General features: G+C 44.8%; 1 protein-coding gene across 1 annotated transcript; it reads left to right on the forward strand.

The window, feature by feature from the left end:
* The first annotated feature begins 266 nt into the window (after positions 1-266).
* Positions 267-13,384, forward strand: capn12 (calpain 12). The gene is made up of 21 exons (XM_082956160.1): positions 267-667; positions 3,293-3,362; positions 4,615-4,733; positions 6,994-7,127; positions 7,502-7,673; positions 7,949-8,032; positions 8,201-8,286; positions 8,370-8,447; positions 8,890-9,083; positions 9,183-9,385; positions 9,711-9,790; positions 9,902-10,024; positions 10,134-10,170; positions 10,429-10,503; positions 10,597-10,642; positions 10,947-11,008; positions 11,275-11,343; positions 11,838-11,916; positions 12,164-12,280; positions 12,387-12,439; positions 12,828-13,384. Exons 1-21 carry the CDS (start codon positions 473-475, stop codon positions 12,852-12,854), a joined length of 2,103 nt encoding a protein of 700 aa, XP_082812286.1. The 5' UTR covers positions 267-472; the 3' UTR covers positions 12,855-13,384.
* The last annotated feature ends 3,688 nt before the right edge of the window (positions 13,385-17,072 follow it).

Raw genomic sequence — 17,072 nt, forward strand, 5'->3', positions numbered from 1 at the left:
AACAAGCACATCTATCTACTCGCTTGTGCCAGTCGTTGCAATATAATTCTACTCAGAAATTCTCAGCAAAATATCTTGCATAGTTAGTTTTGCATACACCCTCCTACTAAGTCTTGCATAGTTCGTTTTGTTTCATATTTGTTGCATTGAAAGTGGCTAACACTTTGACTCGATCACAATTCCGGCCACAGTATAGGGAAACGTTGATTGTGTTAACAAAAGGGGAAAGTTCCAAACCTCCCGGGGGCTCTGCATACCTTTCTGGGATGGTTCGAGTAAGGGAGGCGTCCCTATGTCTCCATACGGGTGAATGAGTGTGTGTGTGTGTGTGTATTTAAGAACTGGGGTTGTTGCACAAGTCCCAAAAAATAAGCATAGACGAGTGAGTCAAAATAAGAAAGCTGGCATAGTTTAACTCTAATTAGGCTACATTTACTATTTTTCCAAATTGATCTCAACTTGAACATTGAAAATGGAGACTCTGGTCGCAACCGGGTCCATTGCCAACCCTGTTAAATTTCGGGACCAGGACTATGTAGCCCTCCTAGATGCGTGCGTTAAATCCGGTTCGCTGTTCTCTGACTCAACCTTCGCCCCGGACCAGAGCTCAATCGGTATGCCTACCGACCCGGATCCCAAAAAGGAGATCAAGTGGCTGCGACCCAAGGTAGGCTACTGTCCTATCAGTGTATACACAAGCAAGTCGAGATCTACCGCACAGATTTTTTTTAAACATGAAAAAATGAAATATTAAAATAAAACTGTTCAGGAGGAATGAGGTTTGTGCAGCAGTCCAAATACATTATCACAGCATATTGGCTATATGCCTGGCCGGCCAAAAATGTTATTCTTAGGCCATATTATATTTCAAAACTCGAGCTTTGATAACAAAATAGTTCAGTTGTAGCACTTGCGAGGCACAGCATAAATTGAAAAAAATAGCTTTTTTTATTTGACTGGGCTGATGCTAACTGCCTCTGATGGTCATGGTGCGTTCAAGACAACTGGGAACAAGAAGAGAAAAAAAACGAAGCAAATCATGATATTAGTGATTTTCAGGTCGGAAAGTCAGAGCTCTAGAAATATTTCCGACTTGGAATTCCGAGTTGGATTACCGTTAAAGATGTTTTCTCCCAAGTCGGATCTCGTTCTATTCCGAGTACCCAGTTTTCTTGAACACACTGAAGTCTGAGATTTCCGAGTTGCTTTGAACACAGCATTAGTCTCAGCTGAGGGAGGGAGAGAGCAGCAGAGTTCCTGCTCTCTCACGGTCCCTGCTCTCTCCTTCCTTTCCTCTGGTGAGACTGACCAGAGAGAGAGCACACAATCTTCCACCTGATGGCGAAACTCGAATCATTCAAACCGCGTCTGCCTCATGCACAAATTAATGTTGTCCCTAAGACCAGAGAAAGCTACATATTCCTTGATATTACAATAGACAGGACAAAATGCTAATAATAATGAAAACGCAGGGCTATTTATAGCCTACACTTGGATACTCATTCATTGCAGCTCCAGTAGAAGTAGGAAGAAGCCCGTTTTGTTTGTAATAGTGTTTTAATAGGGCTCCTGAGTGGTGCAGTGGCCTAAGGCACTGCATCTCAATGCTAAGAGGTGTCACTACAGTCCCTGGTTCACATATGGCTGTGATTGGGAGTCCAATAGGGCGGTGCACAATTGGCCCAGGTTCGGAAGGGGTAGGCCGTCATTGTAAATAAGAATTTGTTCTTAACTGACTTGCCGGTTAAATAAAACAGTACTGAATAAAAACTTAGACATGAACTCAATCAGAATAGCAGCTCTTCGCTGTAGTTCTTTGACAGTCTCTCTCTGGTCATGGTTTTAAAAGTTATGAAATCTCACATAGGCTAGTATCAAATTTTGTGGCCAGGGTGACGGAAGCTGTAGGCACGGTGATTTGAGCTACCGGATTGGCCAGTGCCGTAGGCACTCGATTTAGCCACAGATCTCCCGGTCTGCCAGGTGGGCAGAGTTGGCAGAGCAACACACGAAAAAGGAGCGCAGGACAGAGTTTGGGGAACCCTGGTCTACATGATAGCCAGCCATGTGGTCACTCAAAAACACACTTCTAAATTGCAATAGTCAATTTTCTTACTCAAGATAGTCAAGCTTATTTTAGGGATATCTGTAGCCTACGTTATCATTTTTATAGTGACATTATGAATTGAGGTTGATGAGGATATGAGTAGATTTAGTTGTGTACAATTTGATGATGCTCCTGGACAGATGTAGGCTACACTGGAGCTGACTCACTGTCAGGTGTGGTTCTGAGGAAGATAGATTGATCTGCTGGAGCATGCTCAGAGAGAGGAGAGAGAACGGACAGAATGGAGCATGTTCAGAGAGAGGACAGAGAACTGACAGAATGGAGCATGTTCAGAGAGAGGAGAGAGAACGGACAGAATGGAGCATGTTCAGAGAGAGGAGAGAGAACGGACAGAATGGAGCATGTTCAGAGAGAGGAGAGAGAACGGACAGAATGGAGCATGTTCAGAGAGAGGAGAGAGAACGGACAGAATGGAGCATGTTCAGAGAGAGGAGAGAGAACGGACAGAATGGAGCATGTTCAGAGAGAGGACAGAGAACGGACAGAATGGAGCATGTTCAGAGAGAGGAGAGAGAACGGACAGAATGGAGCATGTTCAGAGAGAGGAGAGAGAACGGACAGAATGGAGCATGTTCAGAGAGAGGAGAGAGAACGGACAGAATGGAGCATGTTCAGAGAGAGGACAGAGAACGGACAGAATGGAGCATGTTCAGAGAGAGGAGAGAGAACGGACAGAATGGAGCATGTTCAGAGAGAGGAGAGAGAACGGACAGAATGGAGCATGTTCAGAGAGAGGAGAGAGAACGGACAGAATGGAGCATGTTCAGAGAGAGGAGAGAGAACTGACAGAATGGAGCATGTTCAGAGAGAGGAGAGAGAACTGATAGAATGGAGCATGTTCAGAGAGAGGAGAGAGAACTGACAGAATGGAGCATGTTCAGAGAGAGGAGAGAGCGAATTGACAGAACGGAGAATGTTGAGAGAAAAGAGAACTTACAGAGTCTGTGCCAAACAGCTGGACAGGATGTCACTAAAAGCAGAAAAGACATGGAATGATGAGAACAACCGAAGAAGCCATGAAACGTTTGTGATGCAGTTGAAATCATGAACATTGCTTTTGTCATCATCCAGTCAACTGTTATGTGAATGAAACAAGAGTTACACATTCCCTCAGACAGTGTAAACTGTAGTCTTGAACTCTGCCCCGTGTCTCTCTCTCTGCAGGAGATCAGTGTCAATGCTGTGTTTGTGGAGGACACAACCTGCACCACCGATATCTGCCAGGGCCAGCTGGGTAAGTGTGTGTGTGCTTTAAACATCGTCGGATGGGATATCATTGCAGTAACGGGTAGACACTTATCTTAACTCAAACTCACAGTTCTCATGTATAACTAGATTGACCTTACCTCTCCCAACCTATTCTCCTGGGAATGGTGTCGAGATGATATCCTGGTTCTACTGTCACGGTTGTCGTAAGGAGAAGCGGACCAAAGTGCAGCGTGTGTGTCGTTCCACATTTTATTGTCACTGTGAAACTTTGCAATACATACACAATAAACTGAACGAACAAAACAACAAACCGTGACGCAGAGTAGAAACATACACTAACTCAGAAACAATCTCCCACAAAACCCAGGTGGAAAAAAACCCTACTTAAGTATGATCTCCAATTAGAGACAACGAGGACCAGCTGTCTCTAATTGGAGATCATCCCAAACAAAACCCCAACATAGAAATACAAAACTAGACCCTGACAACATAGAAATAGAAAACCTAAAAAAAAACACTGTCACGCCCTGACCTACTCTACCATAGAAAATAACATCTTTCTCTGGTCAGAACGTGACATCTACTATCTGTATGGTTCAGACTCTGATAGATATCCTCTAATCACATTGAATATGTCACCCCTCCACACTGCCCCAGGGGCTCCGCTCCAAACACGTCCCAACAGTATGGGGATCGGGGTGACATTCTGTGCTCTCACCTCCCAGTCCCAACCTCCTCGGAGTATCTGTGGGTCTAAAATGGACCCTGTGATCACACCCCTTTCTCCCATGAAAAACAATGTGCCTTCTTTATCACCGCTTTTCATGCGATGTCCAGTCTGTTTTTCATTGTTGTGAAGTAGGGAGAGTTCTCATGTTGCTTTCTTTGTTATTGCTTCATTATTTGTCCTCGAGGTTTGTGTAATAGTTCTGGTGGCAATGTGGCATCCCTTGTGTGTGTGTGTGTGTGTGTGCATACGTGCATCAAACATCAATACCTCTTTCTTTCCTCTACATGGACACAAAGAGCAGCTGTTTACTGTTAGAGAGGAATGTGCCTGTGTGTGTACAGGCATGTTTGTGTGCGCTCGTGCATGTGTGTGTGTGTTTGTGAGGGTGAGAGTGTGTGAGTGTGGGAACTCTGCAGTGTTAGAACTTCCTCAACCGTCAGGAAATGATTTGAAATGAAGAAAAAAAAACACCCCATGTAGAATCAATTGAAATAAAATCGAATTCATACCGCTAGTTATCATGCCTGTCTCTTTCTTTTTCTAATAGGTGACTGTTGGCTTCTGGCTGCCCTGTCCTGCCTTACCATGCACCCCAATCTCTTTGTCAAAGTGGTACCACCTAATCAGAGCCTGACAGAATCCTATGCTGGCATCTTCCACTTTACGGTAATGCGTGGGGAGGGTTCCTGTGCTTGCTGTGTACATGTGTTCTGCATACTTACTTTTTGTTGTTACAATGAGAATGTCCCTTACAATCGTATTAGTGCAGCATGCCACGTAAAAGAGTGAGAGTAGCAAAAGCAGGACTGAAAAGTAGTAGTGTCAAGTTTTAAGGTCACATGCACAAGTAGAGTGAAATGCCTTTCTTTCAAAACCCAACAATGCAGTAATCAATAGCAAATGTATTAATAGAAAAAAAACACACGAGAAATAAGAATAAGAAATATGAAATACACAATAAAGTAAGTAGGTAAGCGTGCTATATACAGGAAATATTTTAAAAGTAAATTCCAATACCATATTTACATGTGCAGGGATACTGGAGTGATGGAGGTAGATATGTATTGGGGTAAGGGGACTAGGCAACAGGATATAAGATAAACAGAGTAGCAGCAGCTTGTATGTGAGTGGTTGTGCGGGTGTAGAGTCAGTATAAATGTATGTGTGAGTGGGCAAATAATGGAGTGAGTGTTTTTGTGTGCGTTGGAGTGACAGTGTGTGTGAGTGCGTAGGGCCCTGTGAGTGTGCATAGAGACAGAGCAAATATACAAAGATACAAGGTAAACTCGGTCTATGTAGCTATTTTGTTAGCTCTTTCTCAGTCATAAGGTGGAAATAAAGAGTTCTTAAGGGAACAAACCCTAATCAGCCACCCTCCTTTTGTTTTTGCTTTTAGTAACCATCTGTATTATGTAACCACACGAAACGTGACATATCCTACTAAATGGAGTGGTTCGGGTTTACGTACAGAATAATACAAAATGCTTTGAGACCAGGTTGGGTAGTGTAACTAATATTCCTCTCCAGCCATTACCACGTGCCCGTCCACCCCAGTTAAGAGACCAGGTTGGGTAGTATAACTAATATTCCTCTCCAGCCATTACCACGTGCCCGTCCACCCCAGTTAAGAGACCAGGTTGGGTAGTGTAACTAATATTCCTCTCCAGCCATTACCACGTGCCCGTCCACCCCAGTTAAGAGACCAGGTTGGGTAGTATAACTAATATTCCTCTCCAGCCATTACCACGTGCCCGTCCACCCCAGTTAAGAGACCAGGTTGGGTAGTGTAACTAATATTCCTCTCCAGCCATTACCACGTGCCCGTCCACCCCAGTTAAGAGACCAGGTTGGGTAGTGTAACTAATATTCCTCTCCAGCCATTACCACGTGCCCGTCCACCACAGTTAAGGTGCAAAACAACCTCCTGTGATATGGAGATATATGTGATTGTATAGAAATGTAAGCAAAGTTTGAAAGAGTTGTTTTAGTAAAATATTATATCTGTTCGGGCTTCTTGCGGTCATGGGCCTGTGGCAAAATCTAGTTGATGATCTCTGCCCTAGATTAACTTTGCTTGTACTAGTGTGCTTGTAATGCTGTATAATTACTTTACTAGATTTATGACCCCCCCCCACACACACCTTTTACCCCCCCTTCCCATCACTAACGAGGGAGATCTCTAATTACCCGCCCACCCCCACACACACACATTTTCGTACACACACCTCTAAACCCTTCTCTATCTCGTCTCTGAAAACTTGCCCCTGGCGTCATTATCATTCAATTGGTCTCTGGACCAACTGTGTCAGGGTAAAGGGATTGATTACTAAAACATTGTCTCATGAAATAACATCTGTGAAAGACATGCAATGGAAACATTAAAACATAGAGCTCATGAGTTATGACTCAGGGATTTTCTGTAATTGCTTTAATATTTTCTCATGTCCTCTCAGTGAAGTATGTGTGGCATGACTTAACATGTTTGTCGGAAGGAAGGGGGATAAATATGTGTAGACTTAGAGAGCTGGAGGGATTATGTTGGGAGTGTAGTCCGTCCAGACTTGTAGGTAGCTCACACACACACACACACACACACACACACACACACACACACACACACACACACACACACACACACACACACACACACACACACACACACACACACACACACACACACACACAGCCTTGCTTATGGGCTTCTATGATGTTTTAATGCAGGCCTGTACTTGCCCATTGTTATGCAACACATTCAATGTAGATGTCTCTCTCCCCTTCTCCCTCCTCCCTCCCTCTCTGTCTCCCTCTCTCCCTACATCCCCCTCATCCCTTCTCCCTCCCTTACTGTCCACCCTCTTTATGCCTCCCTCTTCCTCCCACCTCCCACCTCCTCCCTCCCACCTCCTCCCTCCCCCTCCCTGTGTAGTTCTGGCAGTATGGTGAGTGGGTGGAGGTGGTAGTGGATGACAGGCTGCCTGTACGCGGCGGCCGCCTGCTCTTCAGCTACTCCTGTACCCGCAACGAGTACTGGAGCGCCCTGGTGGAGAAAGCCTATGCCAAGTCAGTCAACCGGGGTGTGTGTGTGTGTGTGTGTGTGTGTGTGTGCGTGTGCGTGTGCGTGTGCGTGTGCGCGTGTGCGTGTGCGTGTGTGTGTGCGTGTGTGCGTGTGCGTGTGCGTAATATGCTACGTGGTTGTAGTGTGTGTGTGTGTGCCTGACAATGCCCTTATGAGGTTTCAGCCTCCTCATTTGAATGCGTTTATCGTAAGGCACTTTGAATAAGAGCTAAATGACAGAAAATGTCCATCTAGAAAATGTCCCCTTCCTTTATCTCCCTCATTCCTCTCTCCTTCCTCCCCCCCACCATTCTATCCCCTCCCCCTTTCTCTCCACACACCCCTTTCGCCTGCTCCCTCTACCCCTATCTCGGAGCAGGCTGATCGGGTCATATGGCAGTCTGAAGGGGGGTAATATCTCTGAGGCGATGGAGGACTTCACAGGCGGCATAGCCTACTCGCTCCCTGTATCCTCACGCACCCCCAGGATCATGTGGAAAGCCCTCTCTGATGCCCTGTCCCGTGGCAGCCTGCTCAGCTGCTTCATACAGGTGCAGCACAAACACACGCATGCAAGCGAGAACGCACACACACACACACACACACACACACACACACACACACACACACACACACACACACACACACACACACACACACACACACACACACTTCCACCCATGGCACATGGTGAATTCTGTACCAACATAGCTACACACCTTTCTGACACCCACACCTCTCCTTCGTCAATAGCTACTGTGATTGCAAGTGTGACTTTCACTGTGTAAGAAGCAAGTTGCTCTCTATGTGCTGTGTATCTCCACAGGCTAGTAACTATCTTGAGATAGGCACAGTGACTGCAGAGGGACTGGTGAAGGGCCATGCCTACGCCATCACAGACACTGACACGGTATGTATCATACTGTGCTTCCTTGAACTAAAGTCATCACAAAATAATCCACTTTCCCATTTTGCTAACATAATTGTTGGTGTGTGTGTGTGTGTGTGTGTGTGTGTGTGTGTGTGTGTGTGTGTGTGTGTGTGTGTGTGTGTGTGTGTGTGTGTGTGTGTGGTTCAGGTGAAGAAGTCGGCTGGTGAGGCCTTGTTGCTGAGGCTGAGGAACCCCTGGGGCTTTGTGGAGTACTCTGGACCCTGGAGTGACAAGTGAGGAAGTGTGTGTGTGTTTCATTTTGTTGTTACACAGTAATCCTGTGCTCATTTTCCTGTGTGTGTGTGTGTAATTGCAGGAGTAAAGACTGGGATGATGTGGATGCTGCTGAAAAGAAAAGGATTGAGCTGAAAAACAGTGAGGACGGAGAGTTCTGGTAGGTTCTGGCATTACAATCACACGTAGACACAAACACACATAGACACAAACACACATAGACACAAACACACATAGACACAAACACACATAGACACAAACACACATAGACACAAAAGCACATAGACACAAAAGCACATAGACACAAACATCGACCAGTCTCACCTTATTTCTGCTGTACTTTGTTTTGGTTTATGCATACATGTGTAAATACAATGTAACGTATAATAACTGATACCAATAATGCATAGATGATGTACTGTATTATAGACGACTCCAAATGAAATACTGTACCGTGTTGGACTATGGCTGCTTTTTCACGTCTCAAAACTCTATTTGAGTGGTCCACAATGTGGTCTCTTAAAATCATTGTGGAATGATACTTTAATAAATGTCTCTAACTCGAACATATCATGTCATGTGCATCCCTCTCCGCGTGTCAGGATCAGTGCGGAGGACTTCAGCAAGCTGTTTGGCACAGTGGAGCTGTGCAGTGTGGACCCTGACCCCATAGTGGATGAGGATACACCCACTGACCCCGACTCCCCCCCTGCCCCCATCTCTGCCTGGACCCTCAGCTCCCATAAAGGCTCCTGGGTATCGGGCTCCACCGCAGGGGGAAGCTGTACTTACCCTCGTGAGTGTGTGTGTGTGTGTTTCCAAAAGCAGAACGTTTGTAATTTCATCTACTTGTCATTTACTACCTCCCTTTTCACCAATCCCTCCTCTATTGTAGGATCTTTCTGGAAGAATCCCCAGTTCCAGCTGACCCTTGCAGAGCATGATGATGATAATGCGATGACCCCAGAGGAGAAGAAGGTGGCAGGGAATCAGAAGGAGAAAGCGAAGCAGTGCACCGTGTTGGTGGAACTACTGCAGAAAAACCGTAGAAAGAAGGATAAAATCAGCTTCCTCCACATCGCCTTCCACATCTACAGGGTGAGAGAGGAAGGGAGCGCGAGGGAGAGAAAATGCGTTGTCCCTGTATGTGCTGTGAATCTGAATGTTCTACATGTTCAGTTAGTCTGACGTTTTTCCTGTCTCTGCAGGTTCCTCCAAAGGTGAGTATCATGTTGTGAAGTATTTGAAAAAAAACGACATATTTTCATTAGTTAGATAATGTCATCACTTTTAATCTAACAACCATGTCTGCTGCCCCCTCTCTCCAACCACTACCTCCCTCTCTCCCCCTTTTCTATGTCTGCCTTCTTCTTCCTATCTCTCCTCTTCTCCTCTCCTATCTTCCCCGCTCCCCCTCTTGTAGCTCCAGGGCCTGTGTCTGGACCAGACCTTCTTCTCTTCCCAGCAGCCTGTGGGGAGTTCTGGGAAGTACCAGCCCCTGAGGTATTGTACCTCAGCAGCCAGTCTTCACTGCAAATATGGTGGGTCACATTTTCATGAAAACAGTCTATAAAGTTGTATCTCATCTCTTCTTCTTGTCTTTTGTCACCGTAGGGCTGTGTGGAGGGAGGTGAGGCTGGACCCGGGAAACTATGTGATTCTGGCCTCCACCTACAGTCCCAACCAGCCTGCAGAATTCTTCCTCCGCATCTATTCCAAGACTGGCAACAATCTGGGGTACAGAAGGGGTGGGTGGGGGCGGGTGATGATGATGATGCTGATGATGACAATTCAGTGACAATCTCATATTGCGTTGAGACTGATGGTGCTCCTCCTTGTATTCCAGGACCAAAGATTTCACCTGCTCCACTGGCTTCCTCATGGTGCGTTGAACCTTACAGAAGCATACTTCTACTGCACTACTGCTCTCCAGTTCAGCAAGCCAACTGTCTGTGTGCGTGTGTGTGTGTGTGCGTGCGTGTGTGTGTGTGCGTGCGTGCGTGTGTGTGTGTGTGTGTGTGTGTGTGTGTGTGTGTGTGTGTGTGTGTGTGTGTGTGTGTGTGTGTGTGTGTGTGTGTGTGTGTGTGTGTGTGTGTGTGTGTGTGTGTGTGTGTGTGTGTGTGTGTGTGTCCCCTTCACAGGTAATGTCAATGCCACCAGTCTTGCCAGAGGATCGCAAGAGAGTACAGAAGACCTTTGATGAGATGGCGGGGCCTGTAGGAATTCTCTCATCTCAAAATATAACTCAACCATAGAAGAGAAATATCTCCCTTAGACAGTCTTAACCTCCTGTTCTCTCTCCCTGGCAGGACGACAAGCTGAATGCAAAGGAGTTCATGAAGCTGGTTAACTCAGGTTAGATCGTTAATGAACTCGGGTTTTCATTTATAAGGTTCATTTAGTCAAACCATGTTGCAGAACTCCCTCAACTGCTGTGATGAAGGGTACCACTATTGTATGTTGGTGCTATTGTGGGGAATATTCTTACGATGCAGTGCCAGTAACAGACAGTAGGTGGGAGCAGAGTAGGAAGGTTTCCTCTATCAGGTGGACAAACTTTTTGGGCAAACAGAGATGACTTCTCTAGGCATAACCTCATAGCTGATATACCATTAAGATCATCTGCCTCTTTCACTCCTCCCCTCTCCCCCTCTCTCAGTTCTGGAGAAAGACTACCAGCTGCCACTGGAGACATGCAGACAGCTCATCTTTGGAGAGGATGTATCCTTTTATTTGGCCAGTTGTCACAACCTTACCCCGTACATCTCACTGCCTTTGTTTTTCTTGCCAGGGCCCGTATCCACAAAGCATCTAAGAGCAGGAGGGCTGATCTAGGATTTGTCCATTTAATCATATTCATTGTGATCTAAAACACTAAACTGATCCTAGATCAGCACTCCTACTCTGATATGCTTTGTGGATACGGGCCCTGGTACTTTAGAGCGCCTCTGTCTGTGTCTGAGAGCTATCCCTAACCCACCTGTCAGACTGGGGGGCGTAGCAGTCTGACCCGAGAGCAGACAGAGCCTGTGCTGGCCTCTCTTCGCAGTCTGCAGGTACGACTGTGCTAGAGAGACAAGCCCCAAGGTGTTAAGCAATAAAGCCAGAGGGGGTGTGGTATATTGGCCATTATAAACTGCCAATCAACCCTGAATGCTGATTGGCTGATCACTGTGGTATATCAGACCGTGTATACCATGGGTATGACAAAACATTTATTTTTACTGCTCTAATTACATTGGCAACCAGTTTATAAGGGCTGTTTTTATGCACAATGCGAAGCGGAGTGCCTGGATACAGCCCTTAGCCGTGGGATATTGGCCTTATACCACAAACCCCAGAGGTGCCTTATTGCTTTTATACACTGGTTACCAACATAAATAGGAGTATTTTTGCTTCATACCCATGGTATATTGTCTGATATACACACAGCTGAAATGCTGTTTCAGCCAATCTGCATCCAGGACACAAAATACCTGGTTTATAATTAGTAATATTACTTAGCTACAGTTACTCAACCATCTGTCACTGACCTCTCTCTCTCTTTCAGTCCATCTTCTTCAAGTTTGATCAGGACTCATCAGGGACTATGAGCCCCTTTGAGCTTAGTCTGGCCCTCCAGGCTGCTGGTTTGTTCATACGCACGCACGCACGCGCACACACACACACACACACACACACACACACACACACACACACACACACACATCCACACTCTCTCTCTCTGCCTCTTACACTCCCTCCCTCAACAATCTCTCACTCACTCATTCACTCACTCCCTCCCTCACTTTCCATATGGTGTGTTACATTTTACCCTCTACTCCATTCTTGAATGGATAATAACCCATTTCTCTCCTCCCCTCTCACTCCTGCTAGGGGTGCAGTGTGATGGCCAGGTCATACAGGTGCTGTGGGAGAGGTTTGGCTCTGGGGAGCCGCATCTGCCTTTCCATGGCTTTGTGGCCTGCGTCACCAGGCTGCGCAAGCTATTCGGTATGTCAACACACACGCACGCACACACCTAGGTGAGTTATGTTTTGTTGTCGGTTATGATGTTCTGCCTTAATATTGTGTGTTTGTTTGTGTCCCCTCTCCCCAGCCCTGTATAAATCAGAGAGCAACCCAGAGGTCAAAGATGTGGGAATCAATGCTGTGAGTCCTCCTTGACTATGAAATCAACCAAAAGCCTGGCCCTAACCCTAACTTCACGTCCACATCCGGGTTCAACCATATCCTTACCCTCAACCCTAACTCTAGCTCAATGTCTACATCCCGGTTCAACCCTAAACCTACCCTCACCCACAACCCTAGCATAATGTCCACATTCCTGTTCAACCCTAACCCTAGCCATAACCCTATCTTGACAGTAACCATGACCCTAAACATGAATCATAACTTGACCCTAACCCGTCCTGTGCCAGACCATATCCTCAAGCCTAACTTATACCTTGTCCCTGACCCTAACCTTTATACAGGCTATACCCTTACTAATGCCCTCTAAACCTGACTGGTTGCTCCTCTCTTTGCTGTTTTTTTACAGTGGCTGCTCCAACTCCTGGCCGTGTGAGTGTGCTCTGCAAACGGGGTCTCTGCGTGAGCACTGCAGGGGCATTCTGTCTGACCAGGACCATATGATAACATCATGCTTCTGTCGGCGTCCTCGTCCCACACACACACACACACACACACACACACACACACACACACACACACACACACACACACACACACACACACACACACACACACACACACACACACACACTAACAATCCCTGAACTTTGTCGCCATACTATACACCACTGCCATATTGTGTTATAGTGCTTTACATTCATTTACATGGATAGTACCTCTGGAGTTAGTGTCAATACTAATGTATTTGATGTGTACACAGGTATGAATCTGTAAATGTTCATTTGTTTCAGCTATTTCCGCAAAGTAATTGAGTCAAGTATTTTCAGTTTTACAGCCAAGTTTTTCTTAAAACTAAAATAATGAAAGAGGTTAAAATAGTGAAAATGTAGTTAAAGCTCTGGAAATTAAAATGAAAAACACAATAATGAAATGTATCCAAAAATAAATCTTTGCAAACATGAATCTGCTTTGATAATGTAAAATGATTTCTGTGTTTATAAATACAGCCCAGCCTCACACACACACACACACACACACACACACACACGGTGAGTACGGCCTGCCCCGGTGAGGGATTGAAGGTGATGTCTCAGCTGCGCTGCACTCACCATCTCTATTCTTATCTTACTGACGCCACGTACAGCATCAACACGTACTCGCCTCCTCCACTACGTTCCCTCGCTCCCTCCCTCCTTTGCTCCATTCCTCCCTCCCTCACTCTCTCTCTAGTAACTCTGTCTCACAATCTGCCTCCTTCTCCCTCTATTACCCTCTGTGCTCTGTCACACACAAACATTTATGCTCTTGTCCTTTCTCCTGATTCTCCTATAAATAGAAGCTTTGCTCACATCCTGTTCATCTTTATGTGACTACACACAGGTTGCTAGGTTGCCCGTGGCAACAGTCCATCCACCTTGGGACAGAAAGGGAGCGTAGTAGACAGATATGTATGTGACTCTATTTCTCCACCTTTGTCTCGCTCTCTCTCAATTCTGGTTCAGCTGACTGAATTCTGTATGAGGTGAGTTAGTGTGACAGCTGTGGTCTGGCCCAGGGTGGAAAAACAAACATCACTGGGCCCAGGAGACATAATACACATGTACCAGGATGGGGCACTCCTCTCTGTGTCTCTCTTTCCACTAATAAACAAATACAACACACACACCCTAGGGGCTGTATCAGTTCAACCCAGCACGATATCATTACAGGCATTGCACTGTATTGAGTCATCTGAAATTCAACAGCTGAATTTGAACCAAATTTGAACTGTTCTTTTACCCCTTCCAAATGTATCCATCTTCTCCTTTCATCTCCCCCCACCCCCTTTCCCTATTTTTCTACAATTCTTCCTAAAATGGCCCACTAAGCCCCCCATGAGCTGCTCTATGCATCCACCCCCCAACCCACTGGTGAGGTGCTGACTGTGATGCTATAGGCTACATTAGCTGTTCCTGCATGTAGGCCTATAGACAGTGGTGCAAAGTATGGAAGTAAAAAATACTTGAAAGTACTACTTAAGTCGTTTTTTGGGGTATCTGTACTTTACTATTTATATTTGACAACTTATACTTTTTCTCCACTACATTCCTAAAGAACATAATGTACTTTTTTAGTCCATACATTTTCCCTGACACCCAAAAGTACTCGTTACATTTCGAATGCTTAGCAGGACAAGAAAATGGTCCAATTCACTCACATCAAGACAACATCCCTGGTCATCCCTACTACTTGTTATCTGGCAGACTCACTAAACACAAATGCTTCGTTTGTAAATTATTTGTGTCTTGGAGTGTGCCTCTGGCTATCCGTAAATAAAACATGAAAAAATAAAATCGTGCCGTCTGGTTTGCTTCATTATAAGGAATGTGAAATGATTTGTACTTGATACTTAAGTATATTTTAGCAATTACATTTACTTTTGATACTAAAGTATATTTAAACCCAGAAACGTTTAGACTTTTGCTCAAGTAGTATTTTACTGGGTGACTTTCACTTTTACTTGAGTATTTTCTATTAAGGTATCTTTACTTTTACTCAAGTATGACAATTTAGTACTTTTTCCACCACTGCCTATAGATGACGAACAGGCTATAGTCATAGAAGGAAATAAAAAATGGCCTAGACTTATTCGTAGACATACTGTATCTCTCCTTTCCTAGTAACATTTGCGGATGATAACACTTTTTCCGCTTTGTTGTCTCTTGGCGTTTGTAGTGCTTCAAAATTGTGTGGGCCGCAACTCCAGTTCCCTATCGCCCATCTAGCATAGACAGACCGCCATCTGGTGACTAAATATAGTATTCTACTATCGATTGCAGTCGGGTACTACGAAAAGGCGCTCACATCATAGACCCCGCATAACTGGTTTGATGGAGAGGACCGTTTTAGCTAAATATAGGCAAAGTGTGGAAGAAGAATTATGAAAGAACGTGTTTAAAGGAAGAAGAGGAACGTGTATGTGTGTTTGAAAGAGAGAGCAAGACGTTTTAATAAACAGCAGTTTATAGGCCACCACACATTTCATGGATATGGGATTAACTAACCACAGAAAATGATGCATATCGACGATAAGAAATACAGTAAACTCCTGGCACCATGTCATTACTTCAGCTGACTAACTTCCTGGAGGCTCTGTATACCTTTCCCGAATGGTTCGAGTAAGTGGGTGGGTAGGCCTATGCATGTATTATGAACTGGGTTTGTTTGTTGCACAATTCCCCAAAACTGTGTTTAGACGAACAAATCGAGATAGGAATGTTGGTTCAATCTGATTATATTTGCTAGGCCTACTTTTCCAAATTCATCTCAACTGCCATTGAAAATGGAGGCTCAGCAGGTCGCACTTGGGTCCATTGCCAACCCGGTATCATTTCGGGACCACAACTATGTAGCTGTCCTAGATGGGTGCGTTAAGTCCGGTTCGTTGTTCTGACCCAACTTTCGCCCCGGACCAGACCTCCATCGATATGCCTACCGCCCCGGACCCCAGCAAAGAGATCAAATGGCTGCGAACCAAGGTAGGCTACCTTCCTATCAGTGTCTACATGATAGCCAGCCATGTGGTCCCGCTCAAAAACATACTTCTATATTGCAATAGTGAGCTTCTTACTCGTGATAGTCATGCTTATCTTACGGATATCTGTAGCCTATGTAATCATTTTTATATTGACATTATGCATTGAGTTTGATGAGGATATGAGTACGTCTAGGTAGTTCAAGGCAGAGTTTGTGAAGGTGGGTGTTGCTCCTGGACACCTGAGCTGATTCACTGTGAGGATGTTTTTTGCACAATGACGACTCAAAACCAACCCACAAGGCCTGAAAAGTAGGCCAAATTTGATTTCCAGCGACAAGTTTGCACATGTATCCAATAGGTGTCTCCATAATTACAGTCTAAATACTTATGGTCAAATTGCTTTACCTTGTTCCCTTCATTTCTCCCTTTGTTATTGGTTAATCACACCAAATGATTTAATCTTAACTATAGAAGTGAATGGTTAAGAGGTATGTTTTTTTCAGAAAACATTGTTCTGAAATGGTGTTTTCACAATGTTAATCATTGTGAAATAGTGTTAATACAAGTCACATTGCTCTAAAATAATTGTATTCCTTCAAACTGGACTATACAAATCTCAAAGCCCCAACAGTTTGCTTTTTGGCTTATTTTATTTCATAATAAATGTAAATTAATGTGTGGTTGCAGCCTGATATCCCAGTCAAATCGAATTAAATAGTATTTGTGGGCCAAATACAACAGACCTTCGGGTGAAATGTTTACTTACAAGCCCTTAACCAACAATGCAGTTTTAAGAAAAAAAAGGGTTAAGAAGGTGTTAAGAAATTATTTACTAAAATAAACTGAAGTAAACAAACCAAAAAAAACCCCCAAATAATTAAGGAGCAACAATAAAATAACAGTAGCGAGGCTATATACAGTGGGTACTGGTACAGAGTCAATGTGCGGAGGCACAGGTTAGTCGAGGTAATTGAGGTCATATGTACATGTAGGTAGAGGTAAAGTGACCATGTATGGGTAATAAACAGAGAGTAGCAGCAGCATAAAAATGAGGGTGGGGGGGATGCAAATAGTCCAGGTAGCCATTTGATTAGCTGTTCAGCAGTCTTATGGCTTGGGGGAAGAAGCTGTTAC

Source organism: Salmo salar, chromosome 09 (assembly GCF_965601325.2).
Source record: "Salmo salar chromosome 09, fSalSal1, whole genome shotgun sequence".
Classification (NCBI taxonomy): domain Eukaryota; kingdom Metazoa; phylum Chordata; class Actinopteri; order Salmoniformes; family Salmonidae; genus Salmo; species Salmo salar.

What these genes read in the sequence shown, in the direction of transcription:
- capn12 (XM_082956160.1), top strand. Translation starts at nt 473, where the DNA reads ATGGAGACTCTGGTCGCAACCGGGTCCATTGCCAACCCTGTTAAATTT. An exon ending in TCAAGTGGCTGCGACCCAAG is followed by an intron (nt 668 to 3,292) that starts GTAGGCTACTGT and finishes CTCTCTCTGCAG; the next exon opens with GAGATCAGTGTCAATGCTGT. An exon ending in CCATCACAGACACTGACACG is followed by an intron (nt 8,033 to 8,200) that starts GTATGTATCATA and finishes TGTGTGGTTCAG; the next exon opens with GTGAAGAAGTCGGCTGGTGA.